We start from the raw sequence: 13111 nt of genomic DNA, 5'->3' as shown, positions 1-13111 counted from the left end.
GTGTAATACCTTCAGACCACTGTGGTCATTTTATTATCGTCTCCAGTAGATAGCTTATATCTTAGTTTGAGATATGTAAAACATAACACAAAAACATAAGCGTCTTAAGAGCTGACTGGTGAATTATTATTCATTTTGCTCGGTTTCTGTTCAAGCCCGAGAGGCTCGTTTGACAAAAATGGGACTGTTTTGATTTCTCGACATCTGTGGGAGACCCAAACTCCTCCAGAAAATAAGCGGGAGTTTTGGTTTCTGTGAGATAGACAGCACAAACAAATCAACGTAAGATGACTGTAAAGGAACACTATAGATCACAGTATGTTTTCAGTGTTAAAAACGATTTTTACACTTATTATTTAAAAAAAGAAAAGCAAAGGAAATCACCTTTTTAAAACAGCAAAACACTAAAATAAAGGCAGCCATGATGACGTTTTTGAGAAAGTACTGTGTGCATTTATTGAATTTTAGGTCTCTGCATTATACATTTGAACAACCTTGAAATAGTATAAATAGCTCTACAGCATTGTAAAAGATGGGGATTTTAGTCCGACTTTGTTCTTATTTACAGAAGACATTTTTAAGAAGCACGGGGGGAGAAATGCAAGATTATTAGTTTCGTCTTAATATCAAACAACCCTTTTACTCAGTATTGCGCATATACTTTAAATATTACCAGAGTATAGTGACAAGAATCTAGGTAAATCTCACTTTATGAGCACATCCACTCTCTCACAACTTTGTCTCAGACAGCACAACCAGTTTTACCAAACCCACAGACCTCGAATTACACACAGCCTATAAGAGTAGTTTAATGAACAGATTTAAAGTATGTGCTTGCTTCATAAAGTATTTCTTCTAGGATTTGTACAGACACTTTTTTGCTACATCATATCTCTCATGTTTAAAAGAGTATTGCCCCTGCCCTTCACCCAGTTATATTCCAAAGTCAGAGAAACAATGAAGGGATACGAAAGAGCTTTTTGTCCTCCCCCCTCTCTTCAGAGTACTGCGTGGGGTTAGTTTCACTAGATTCACACTGTCTGATGGAAACGCATTTAAATGTGCAAAAATGTATCAAACTTGGATTCCCAAAATGAAACTTTTACCCTTTAGCTCATCAAAGCTATGCTCTGATATGAAACTCATCATGCATTTAGTGTGATGCAAAATAAAAGCCCATTCATTATCACCCATAAAAATCAATAGTTTAGAGCAGCAATCCCCCCCACTGTGCCACTGAGTGAATCACTGATAAACCTACCCAGGAAATCCAGCTAGGTGTGCCCCAGTGATTATTTGTGTGCTAAAGAACAGCTTTGTTTAAATGTATGAGATGAGCCTTCTTTTGTCTCTTTGAGTACCCCACTTACATCCCCTGGTTTCCTATACACGCACACACACAGACACAGACACACACACACACACACACACAGTCATCAACAGGCTGGAAAAAGTCTTGACTCTCAGTTTGAAACAGATCACAGAACAACTTTCTCTGTGTTCCTGGCCTCCTCCCCTTAGTGCACCGGAGATGCCACATTTGTGTTTTATCTGCATTCAAGTCCTACGGTTTTGTGCAAGCAAGCAATATGTGGGGGAAAAAAATATGAAGAAAAGAAAATGATACATGAAATTATGTAACATATTACATAATTATTAGGTATTGTAAAACATGGAAGTGAGTGCATAGAGTGAAGACACTGTCATCTTGTCGTTGATACATATATATCCACTAGAAGCCGCCCTGCTTACACATAAAAGAGACATCTATGCTTATTTTAGGAAAACATTTCGTCAGACGAGTTCTTCCAGACAGTCAGAAATTAAATCAAGCCAACCACCAAGTTTGAGTCACACTGTAGGCCTCAGATGTTAACGGCCCTATTCACCCCCACTCAAACGGAAGGGGGTATACTGACAGCCATCACGGAGCCAACTATTGACACCTTTGTGCCATTTTTCTGGCTGACAGACATCCCCAGCAGGCAAACACAACAGTGAAAGAATGGTGAGCAATCAAGAGTAAGAAGTGGTGCTTACTAGGTATTTCCAATTCAAATTATGTACTTCTGGTTCACAGCAGGTGAGAAACAGACGCTGCAACAGCTAAGGTCAGTGGCAAGTAATTAGGAGGGGACAGTTGGAGTTTGTTTGCTTACCAACTGAGTGGAAGACAGGCAAATGACAGTGGTTGATCTAAGGCATGTCAGGGGTGACTCGCTGGTTCGGTATGCTACTCGCAGTGTAAAAATCTAAAGTGAGGGGATATGTGCAATCAAAGCGATGTGTCCCCTTCATGCAAATTATGCAATGCCAGCTATGTCATTTCACTGTAAACACATGGCAGAGACATCATATGTTTTCTTGAGTGAAAAGAAAAAGAAAAAGAAAAAAATCAGCCCCTGCTGCTGCAGACTTCAGAAACGATGCTTTTCAAAATGCAAACTCCTAAGTTCATGAACCAAACGGAGAGGTTTGATCCACAAGTGATGGCCGGTTCTGCTGTCAAACACGGACTTATCAAAATCTTTAAATCTATATGTTGCTATGGCTACAGTGCACTTAATCTATTTTCACAGTCGACTGTTGAGTTCCTTGAAGCTGACATTTAAATACACAAGATGAATTTAAAACAGTGAATTCATCTTTGGCTTATGCAGTCTTCAGTGGAAAGAAAAAAAAAGAAGCAACTGAATAAATGATGAAAACACAATCACTAATGTATGTAATGCTTTAATAAGAAAGTCTTCTTTGAATAAAAATAAGTGCAGGTATTTGGGTGCTCCTCTAAGGCGGGGGGGATGGGTGGGTGGGTGGGGATAATGTAACAATGAACTTTGATTTCGTTATTTTGTTGAGTGATGGGAAGCAAAATAAAATCAAAAAACACTTCTGGAAACACGAAAGGCTAAAGAGAAGGCAAAAGACACCAGGAGGGGTGAAAGATTTCGTCCCAACAAAAGGAATAAATATTCGGTATATAGTTCCCCATGTCATTCTGTCGGGTAAACATTACCCCTCAAAAGTTTGAGGTAATTTCACAAAACTCCCACTTCATGTATAACACTAAAAATGACCAATCAAAATATTCCCAAACTTGAGCTGGTACACTGGACTTCTCAGACAAGTCCGAAATTAATCAGACATATAACATTCAACCACAAAAACTAATTCATGAATGCAAGCAAATAACAGTAATTTGGGATCTTCATAAAAAAAAACAAAAAACAAAAAAAAAAACAAACAAACAAAAAAAAAACTATTTTGCGAAACAACAACTTTGATAATTCATGGTTACCAACAGTAATTATATTTAGTATTAAACACATCATTTTATTAAAGAGCGTGTGCATGCCGGTGGATTAACCACTACACAAACATTAAAAACAGATTTTTGTAATTGCCAAAACTGTTCATTTAGGGCAGCTGTAGGATAAATCTTACGCTGCGTATAAAGTAATGGTTTACAAAAATGTTGCAAATTAAAATGTATTAATCAATCATTACTGGAATATATATCAAGGGATCAATCCTGTGCTCCAGTGGCAGATTGCATCAGCAAGTGCAAGTTAGCTACCTAGCTTCTATCTATGCATGACAGATAAAGTGTTGTGGCTCACACACAGTTCAGAAAGAAAGAGTGCACCAGGAAAGATATTCCCTGTCAAAGATTCTGGTAACTTATCAATAATAATATAATTATAACCCTCATTGTGTTTCTGGTAATTATCTCCTATATTATATCAGATTAATGACATTTTATTTAGCTTGCATTTATTCCACGTTTGTGAAAAACGTTTCTCAGATATATTCCACATCTTTAAATTATACTGAAAAATATCAGTTATAGTCCTGCTAGGCTGACAACATGACTATAAATAGATTATTTTTTTTCACAGATTTTGCTGAGAGCTGCATGTTTCACTTGGGGAGAAAAAAAAAGTGACACTCTGGGTCTTTAGATGCAGAGTGCTGACTCGTGCTTCTCAGACAGACTGCTCTAACTTGTTAACACGAGAAGCAAACATGGTACTGGTAATGCAAGCAGTGTGCTCCTGACCTATTTGATAATGTTATGAAAACTGTATCGCTGATTAAAAATATTGGATAGTTAAGAGTCTGATACATCAGCCTTTATGGGTTTTAGTGTAGTCTCAAAATTCTCTTAAAAAAAGGGAACTACCTATTACATGCCTGAAAAGTTAAACAGTGTGTACTGTTCTTTTCACAAACCAACATGACTTGGCTCTTATGGGAACCATTTAACCCTTTGACTGCCTCACCAAGAAAAATACAATGAAAGAATTATTTGTCCATATTTTCTAATACTTTGGGTCAATAATGATCACAATCAAACAAACAAATGTATATGCTCAACCAAATGGTTGAGCAGGCAGTCAAATTAATAAAGCTGCCAATAGAAGACTAGAAACTCTGATTTATGACTGATTTACATCTCCTAGCGCAATGATCTACAGGGTGTTATCTTCTTCTTTCTGTTCTGTTTAGAGCTGGTTTGCACTTCTCTGAGCTGGGAGTAGTAAAAAAAACATTGTATGAATCGATAAATGCTTTTTATAAAGTGACAATATCTGGACCTGCTTCAGCTATTTCTAATTACTTTTTATTTTGACTGTTTGTTTTTCAGTTATTTTCCAGGGGTGATTCTCTTATTTCAATTTAGTTTCTATTCTTTGAAAATGTTTAGTTTTAGTGTTCATTTTAATTAAAATTATATGGACTGTATATGTCAAAGAGAAGATTGAGGAAAATCAGTCCAGGTATTACAATAAAATCACACAACTTTTTGAAAGCAGCTGGTTCACAGTGTCCAGAGACCCTGAGTTTCAAACACATCACAGCCTCTTCTTGACATAACTAACACATAGTAATTAAGGATATCTCCTCTATATATTTATTTCTATATATTTATTAGTGTTCCAAGTTCACAAAATTGTTTCAGTTATAGTTTTAAATTCCCCCCAGTTTTTTTTTAAATTTTAGTTATCTAAAACATCTTTTTAAACATCTAATCTTAGTTTTTAGGGTCGTTTTTGTTAACTATAGTAACCTTGAATAACACAGTGAGAGAAACAACATTGAATGTAATGGCATGTAATGTAATGGCTTCTGTTAATGGCACAAGTTTTGTCAGCTATGTTAACATAACTGAAAGAGGTTTCCTAATAATTATTCTTTTAATGTGACAAACTGGTATTAGGGATCATGCCATTAGAACACAGGAGTGAAGGTATGTATGCCTGAAATTTTAATTAATTGCTGCCAATTATAACATTTCTGCTGGTCAGTGCTACATTAGCTTAAAACAAGTGAGCTTCTCTTCACAAAACAAAAACATTTCAAAGAAACCCCAAACTTTCGAGCGGTAGTGCGTATCCTAAAATTCTATGTCCTCAAGCTTTGCCTGATTATTGGGATGGGTTCTCATTCAAAATCCATTCAGACACTAAACCTAAAGTTTGTTAAAAAACATCTTTGACACAATCCACTCTGTAGGACATACGCAAGAGGTAACAGCTATCTATATAAATACCCCTTTAAACCTGACTTTCAGCTTCATCACACCAAAACTATTCGTAATAACCTGATCTAAACTGATTTTTATATAACTCAAATGATGAAGAAAGTAAACAAACTAAATAGGAGGAAGACACACAGAGGTGAGTTTGTGGTATGTGTGCAGTGTCTGTGATGGCCACAAGGCGGTGTTGTGCAAAAGCTACAAGATGGCCAATGGTCTGGGAAGAGAGCAGGACGATGGAAGACAGAAAAGCATTAACGCTTGCCTTCTGTCTGCTTAAAATATCTTATAGCCGAGATACAGGAACATTTAAAACAGTCTTCATATAGATTCTTTAGGATATAATTGTCATTATAACAATACCTTCATTAACAATTTTTTTAATGATAATATCAAGAACAGTAACAAGAAAAGAAAGTTCATCAGCTGAGGTTTTCAATGGCAAGACTCAAATGAGGAGTCTCCTGCTTCAAAGTCCGTTGGGTCCGAGAAATATTCAATGACTTGTTTGCTCATTTGCAGTCACCAGGACCAGCCTATTATTGTATGAATGTGTCAAAACCCTCCAAACCCAGGAATTTCCCACTCTTTTCCCCTCCACCCGTACCCATCTTCACTGAGATGGCTCATTTACATTGCAAAAGCTTCCTCTCCTTTCTCCAGGTGTTTCACTGACACTTATCTGTCCTTTGTTCCAACCCAACGGCCCTCTCTCACAGTTTCTCTCAGAGACGAGTCTGGGCCTCAGGGACGTAAATTTCGATGCTGTCTGCGCTCTCTGTGGCTGAGTTCTGGCGAAACGAGGCAGCCTTCTTAGCAGCCAGCAGACGCTTGCGAGCCTCTTGTCGCTGTTTCTCTGCAGAGCTCAAGGAAGAGTTGGATGAAGAGTCGGCACTCTTCTCGCGGCCCAGCGGTGGTCGTACCTTACCAGGCTTCTTTGACGCCGCCTTCTCCTCGTCCTGTCGTGTTGGGAGTGACAGAAAGTGACAGAGAGGAAAGAGTAAAGAGGAGATAAGGGGGGAAAAAGACAGATATCATCCAGTGAGAAAATGTAATCAAGAAACATCAAGGTCCTTTATCAGTTTAGACAGGTTCAGCAAACAGGACTTTGACGAGACATTACAACAGGGCTAATTATCTTCAATTAAGATTGAAATAACAGTGATTTTACATGATAAACAGAGACACTGACATTACAGACAACTGAAAAACAGACACTGAGAAAAAAAAGACTAAACAGTCATTTGAATATCAATTTTCAAAGACATGAAATGGTAACATGAACTGATGGGGAGTTTACATTATTAATAATTATAAGGCTCACAAGACACACTCGATGCACGTATACTGACAAGCAACAGAAGCAAAAGCACCTCAGCGACAGGTAAAACAGCCACTGACATAAAGATGCAGGCACAGAGACACATATACACAGTTACTTATTAACAATCAACAAAGGACACACAAGGACACAGACTTTTAAATAACAAAAGCCAGAATTCTTTCACATGAAGCGCATCTCAGCCATGCTTCGCTGCAACACAGATCGGAAAAATGACACATGCATGCTCAAAGTAGGGCTTCATACATAAAAACACACAAGCGTCAGCCCTCTTTGAGATGTTTTAATTTTTCCATGCATGCCTACAGGGATCACTCTGGCCCCTTTGGACAGGGAGGCCTTGTAAGAGTTCATCCCACAAAGGGGATGCGGGGTAAAAGAAGAGTGGGAGCAATGGTAGTGGTGGTGGGAGGAGAGAGGCCGGTTTCGGCGGCTTTCCTACCCCAGCCAGGGCACTGGGCAGCAGGGGTGGGAAGTACCTTCCGCTCAGAATTTGACTGGGCAGCTGCAGATGTCACGGGCTGCCAGTCATTGGACTTGAGATGGTAGAGCTCATCAAATTTGAGGCTGATGTCTTCAATGGATAGCTGAAGGAGGTCCCAAAAACCAGCCAGGTCCTGGGCTGTAGGGCGTGGGTTGGCATTTGTATTCTAACCAGAAGAGAGATGAAAATGATTGAGGAGTAAGAATACAATACATGTAATCTATATAACACTGGAATGAATATTACAATGAGAAAAGAATCATAAGATATAAAAGCTGACTGCAGTAAAGTTTAAGTGTACAAAGTGTTACACCGCTGATGAAACCTTGTTAAAAATAAAAAAGCTTTTTAAAAATTTTTTATTACTACCCTTAAGCCCACACATGTTAACTTTTTTTTGGAGTTTGATTCACATTCTGGACAAAATCTACAATCTCATTCTGGTTATGGGTTAGTTTGTTTTCCTGCTATCACAGTGTAGCCTTTAAAGCTCCAAAAAAGAAGCCATGGATTCTGACAAATTTGCCTGTTTTCAGCCTTTTCAGTGTACCAGAGAAGTCTTGTCCAGGAATAAAATGCATGTGTGAAAATGGAAAACAAATTTTATATGAAAAATAAATGAATAAAAATAAAATTAACGGCTGAAAATGTAAAAGTTGGCTAACTCTATTTGAAATGATCTTGGCAAGTAAAAGGGTGGTATCTATGTCCATAATGTGCCATCAGCTTGGTGGAATGGTTTCTTTACATCACACCCAGTCTGTCACTGGAACCTCAGGAGCTCAGTGTATTGTAGTTTCACCACAGCAGGAACCACCACTGTCCATGGAAGCCTTCAGCAGGTTGACTAGAGAGTAGACAGCACTGACTCTAGGTTTGCTGGTTTTAAAATGAGCACTGTTTCTTACCCAGAAAGCTTATTTGGTTGCTCCTTTCTCTTTTCTTTTAACTATAACAGACCCGTCCCCTTTTTTTGGCTTTAAAACAACCTCCTTTGAGGCTTGAAAGAACTGCTGCTAATATGTGTTTAGCTGAATTACAACAATGCTATTTACAGTTTAGATCGGGAGTCATTTATAGACAATGCAGATTCGGAGATCATCAGCTCAAACAACCATATGCAAGTTATTCAAATGTGTCACCAATTTGACAAGGTCTAGAAGAAGACCCAAACCGGCACCCTCAGATAACAGGAAATAGGTTAAGATGTTGAGGAACAAACCAGGAGCCTCCATTATTTTATAATGCAAATGTGTGCCTGTTGTGTGTGTATTGTTCTGCTGATTAAGCCGCTGCCTCTCTTGGCCAACACATGATCACAGAGGGTATTTTAGTTCTCAAGAGTTTTATCTTCTTATTAAATTAAAAAAAAAGAAAAAGAAAAAGAAGAAAAATATCAATGGAGGAGGACAAAGCTGCATAATAGCACTGCCTACTTTGACCAGCAAGAGTTGTGGTACAGAAAAGCTGTTGTTTTCATATTTAGCACTAGGGGGAGCTACATCACAGCTTAACTGTTTTTGTTGAGCTGGAGGGACTACTGTCACAGCACGGTTTGGTTTTAGTCATTTCAATATCATCATACATTTCCAACTCCCACGTTGATAAATTCAGTACTTTGATCTAGAAAACAACCACTCAGCATCTAGTGTCAAATCAAACTGTCCCCTCTATGTTTATTCTGCTGATTTAACCTGCAGATACTGCCTGACAGATATGAAGTAAAGGCTGCTCTGAGATCTTTTACTCTCACACAGCCATTGTTTATAATGCTTGGGGAAGGCTGGCTTTTAGATTGTGCCTTCTTTTTCTGTGCACTACATTTATGCAGCTTTATATCACTGCTGTGATCTATATTCATATATTTTAGATAAACTGTGTAGTTGCTCTTTATTTCCTACTTTGCAGCATTTGTTGTAAAGTCTGCGGCATATAGCCATTTTCACTAAAACACTTGAGATGAAGGGCTTATTTCTTTATTTTAAGCTCCTTTTCTTTTGTGTGGGTTGATCCCAATGACTTGTTGTGTGTAGGCCTAATATGCTGTATATCAGATTAGTTGTCATGTGTGTAAAAGCTTTTCTAATCATCAAAGCAAGCAGCTCTTGCTGTGGACAGAAAAAAACCCAAATTCCCAAATTGGTAACCGGTACAAGAAACTAGCTGGGACTTTCAGTCTCGTGAGCGAGCCTGGAGAGTGGAATCATCACAGAAAGGCGATATACACACCAAGTTTTGTTCACACAGTCCCCGGAACTGCTGAAACTTCTGAGACATTAGGAGTTGGGCACTTCCTACTGCACTGCGAATCTTCCCCAGCACTACAGTGAGAGAAAGAAACAAAAATGTAAGAATCATTGAAGATTTTCTCTTTTCTTTCTTTCTACCTCCTAAAGTAGAGACAGGAATCATAGTGGTACTTTACACACTGACCTGCATACAGTTGGTCTCACTGGGTCAACACTTGCTGTTTTTTTCCTATTGTGCAGAACATTATCATACAAAGCAAATCTTTAGGGTCTAGACGTAGGTGTAGGAAACAGTGAATCTAACAGACTTCACAGGATGTCATGAAGGGGATTACAGTCTATTGGACATTGTGATCCTATTTAAAGGAATGTAAGCCTATATAGATACCCCAGCCTTCTGTCTGTCACTTGTCACTATGCTAGTCTTTTGCTTTGCCAAAAATCAGGACAAACATCTGTCCTGACAAAATTTTGATCACTGCATTTCAAATTTATTATACTATTTATGATTAACACACACACACACACACACACACACACACACACACACACACACACACACACACACACACCTGAGTACATGCAGTCAAATATAGGAAAGGGCCTTGTCTGAATATTGACCACCCACAGCCCTGCTTGTGTGTACTGTGTGTATTTGCTCTATGCCACAGGCTGATGTGGAGGCATTAATCTAATCTGGGGGTTTAATCAGGTCCAGACTAGATTTGTGTAATTCTGGAGATTAGAGGCCCGCTTGTGTGCGGTAACCCCAGGTATTACCGCCTCATCCCTGCCATGCTGTGCAACTCTGATAAGAGTGAGAAGAGGCCTTGAGGCAAGACCCCATAAACTGAGCTCCGCACCAAGTGCCCGAGCGAGACAACAACAGACGTTTGGAAGAATTCGGCTCGAGCAGAAGCGCTCATTCAGAAGGCCTGCACATGACTGACTTCAGTAGTAACTTGACATTTAGCCTTGGTGTGCTCTTTCTGGTTTAAATTATGACTACATCAACCATAGGTAGAAAGTTTCAAATCATTAATGGAAAAAAAAGAAAAAACAAAACACAATCATGGTATTTATGTGATTGCATCGCTAGCTTATAATGAAACACACTCCTATGCAGTAAATACATTTACAACCGCTTAAAACTCCCCAAAAAGAACGTTTTACTGAAAAGTTTTTCTTATAAGTGGACTCAACTACATGTGCTGCAGACTCTGCTTACTCCTGCTGACTCATGTAAATACTAGAGTAACAGCGCATCCTACTGGACAAACTATGTCATGACATAGTTTCTTGGATGAGAGGTGAAACGTCTTCGATAAACTCAGTAAAGAGAAACTGACTGTTCAGGGTTTATGTGACCATTAAAACTATGGTCACCACAGCTCAGTCTATGATTCTGGGAGTGTGGGAGGAAACCAGAGCAATTGGAGTGTTATGTTTTTTCAGGAGAGTGCGTCCCGATTGATTCACGTATCAGTTTTTTTTAAAAACAATTTCCTTTATGTTACTGCACACAAAACTATCCCCGGTAGTGCAATGAACTTGTGAATTTGTTTTATGGTCACGAGGTTTAATTAGTTCATGTTTATTTCCGAGAAATCTTGTTTTTCTTCCTGTAATTTTGCCACTGTGGTACACACCAATACCCAGGAGTCACAGGCTCTGCTGTGAATTTAACACTCTCTGTTCCAGACAATAACAAAATGTGTCACCACAACCTAAACCATATCCGAAACAACACAAAGTAAGCTGATTTATGCTTTTCCTATTCTGCAACTTTCTCCAGCTGGCAGAGGCACTTAAACAATGAGAAAACTGTGTTACAGTGAGCACCCTGCCATCCTTACCCTCTTCTGAGAGCTGGTTATCTTTGGTTTCCTGTTCCATCTGCTGGCACCAGCCTTCCATGCGTCCCGTCTCGGCCTGCAGCAGCTTCAAGAACCACTGGCCGTCCCTCCGACACAGCGTTCCCCCTCCTCCGCTCTGAGGGACACTGCTGTTATTCCCGCTGTCCAGCCAGGGGTCTGGCGGTGGAAGAGAAGAGGGGTCCAACGCTGGGTCCAGACTTTCCGAGAAAGAGGAAGAGCTGCTTCTTGTGGTGGAGCGGTTGAGAATCTGCCTGGGAGGTGGAGGTGAAGAGGTGTCTCCGGTGGGGTCGGCGCTGTCTAAAGAGTCTCGTCCAGGAGGGGAGCTCATGGACTGACTGGCACAATTGACCATGACTTTCTTCTCAGTGGGTTTGGCATTAATTACATGGGAGATGATAGAGATGTCCTGCGTGTCTGAGTCTGTTTCGTGTTTTGAGGCCATGCTGCTGGAGTGACTGAGCCTGAAACAAAAGTAGTTGACACTGTGATAAATTTGCTTTTTTTCATAACTAGAAGAAAAACATTGTGACATTTTATGTGCACAACATTAACAAAGAAAACCTGTTTACTCCTTACTGGAACAAACAGGTCTTTCTTAGTTTAAACAGTGAGCCAATTCCACTGGTCAATGTAGACATTATAAATACAGAGGATCTGATGGAGTCTGGGCCTTGCATACATCATGATGCACTCAGACCGGCATCAAATGATTTGTGAGGATTGAAACTCTAGCTTCTTGTTTTTGTAGGGCTGATTAGATATGATGGATGCAATGACTGAGCATTACTGTTATCAGTCAGAAAATGAACATAAGGAGGTTTGCGTTCAGTCAAATAATGAAACATTATAAAGAAGAGGGAGGAAAAAAACCTGAAGAATGACAGTATTATTGCACCAAAACTGACATAACAGTCACATAGCACAATACCAGCAAAATACAAAGTCACAGAATGCACTGCACCAAACAAATGAATCTTAACCACACATTAAACAGAGACATATTTAAAGTTTCCCGTGGTGCGAAGCCAAAACTAGCTGCCAGAGACAGACGTGCATTTGCCCTGTTCTCCGTTATCTTGATTATATTCAAGCACTTTGCAAAAGACTGTATAGAGACAAGAAAGCTGACAGTCACTTACTATATAAGCTAACTGATTGTATACACGTCTAATAAATGCATAAAACACTCAATCTGCACTTTCCAGACTGTCTGCAGCACTTGAATATAATCTATAGAAACAGTGTGAGTCATCACCCTGTGGCAAGTTTAAATTGTGTGCACATTTCACATTTAACTGCATTATGCATGTTCACAGTTTAACACTTTAAGACTATTTTCACATTTACTTGCTACAAGTTGAGTTCAAAAGACAGACTTTAGCAAACTAAGATAATTTTGGACCCTGCTGCACAACTATCACTCACAGAAAGTAATGAATGAGGAGCCTTACAACCAGCAGTTAAACTTTTCAATTAAGATAAAAAATAGCTTCATATTTGACAATTTGAATTCAATGTAGGTGGCTTTTAAGAATTTCTAGGCGAGTAATTAATTTTTCCCCCCCATTACATTACACGTGATTAATATTTTTGTTTATTTGTACATGCCCAGAGGGG

At 39.1% G+C, this 13111-nt stretch overlaps 1 protein-coding gene across 7 annotated transcripts in view; it reads right to left on the bottom strand.

Moving 5' to 3' along the window:
• Nucleotides 1-1100: 1100 nt before the first annotated feature.
• Nucleotides 1101-13111, bottom strand: part of dlgap4b (discs, large (Drosophila) homolog-associated protein 4b) — a 117237-nt gene continuing 105226 nt past the window's right edge. For 6 of the 7 annotated variants that reach the window (XM_025907383.1, XM_025907382.1, XM_025907381.1 and 3 more), the window contains 4 exons: nucleotides 11474-11955; nucleotides 9598-9689; nucleotides 7364-7534; nucleotides 1101-6501 (listed from right to left, as the gene is read on the bottom strand). In XM_025907383.1, the coding sequence (XP_025763168.1) occupies nucleotides 6268-6501; nucleotides 7364-7534; nucleotides 9598-9689; nucleotides 11474-11955 (979 nt within the window). In that variant the 3' untranslated portion in view covers nucleotides 1101-6267. Of the gene's footprint in view, nucleotides 6502-7326; nucleotides 7535-9597; nucleotides 9690-11473; nucleotides 11956-13111 lie in introns of all 7 variants that reach the window. The other variant, XM_025907386.1, reaches the window with a different exon arrangement.

This window comes from Oreochromis niloticus, linkage group LG5 (assembly GCF_001858045.2).
Source record: "Oreochromis niloticus isolate F11D_XX linkage group LG5, O_niloticus_UMD_NMBU, whole genome shotgun sequence".
Taxonomy (NCBI): domain Eukaryota; kingdom Metazoa; phylum Chordata; class Actinopteri; order Cichliformes; family Cichlidae; genus Oreochromis; species Oreochromis niloticus.
This window is presented reverse-complemented; position numbering and strand designations above follow the sequence as displayed.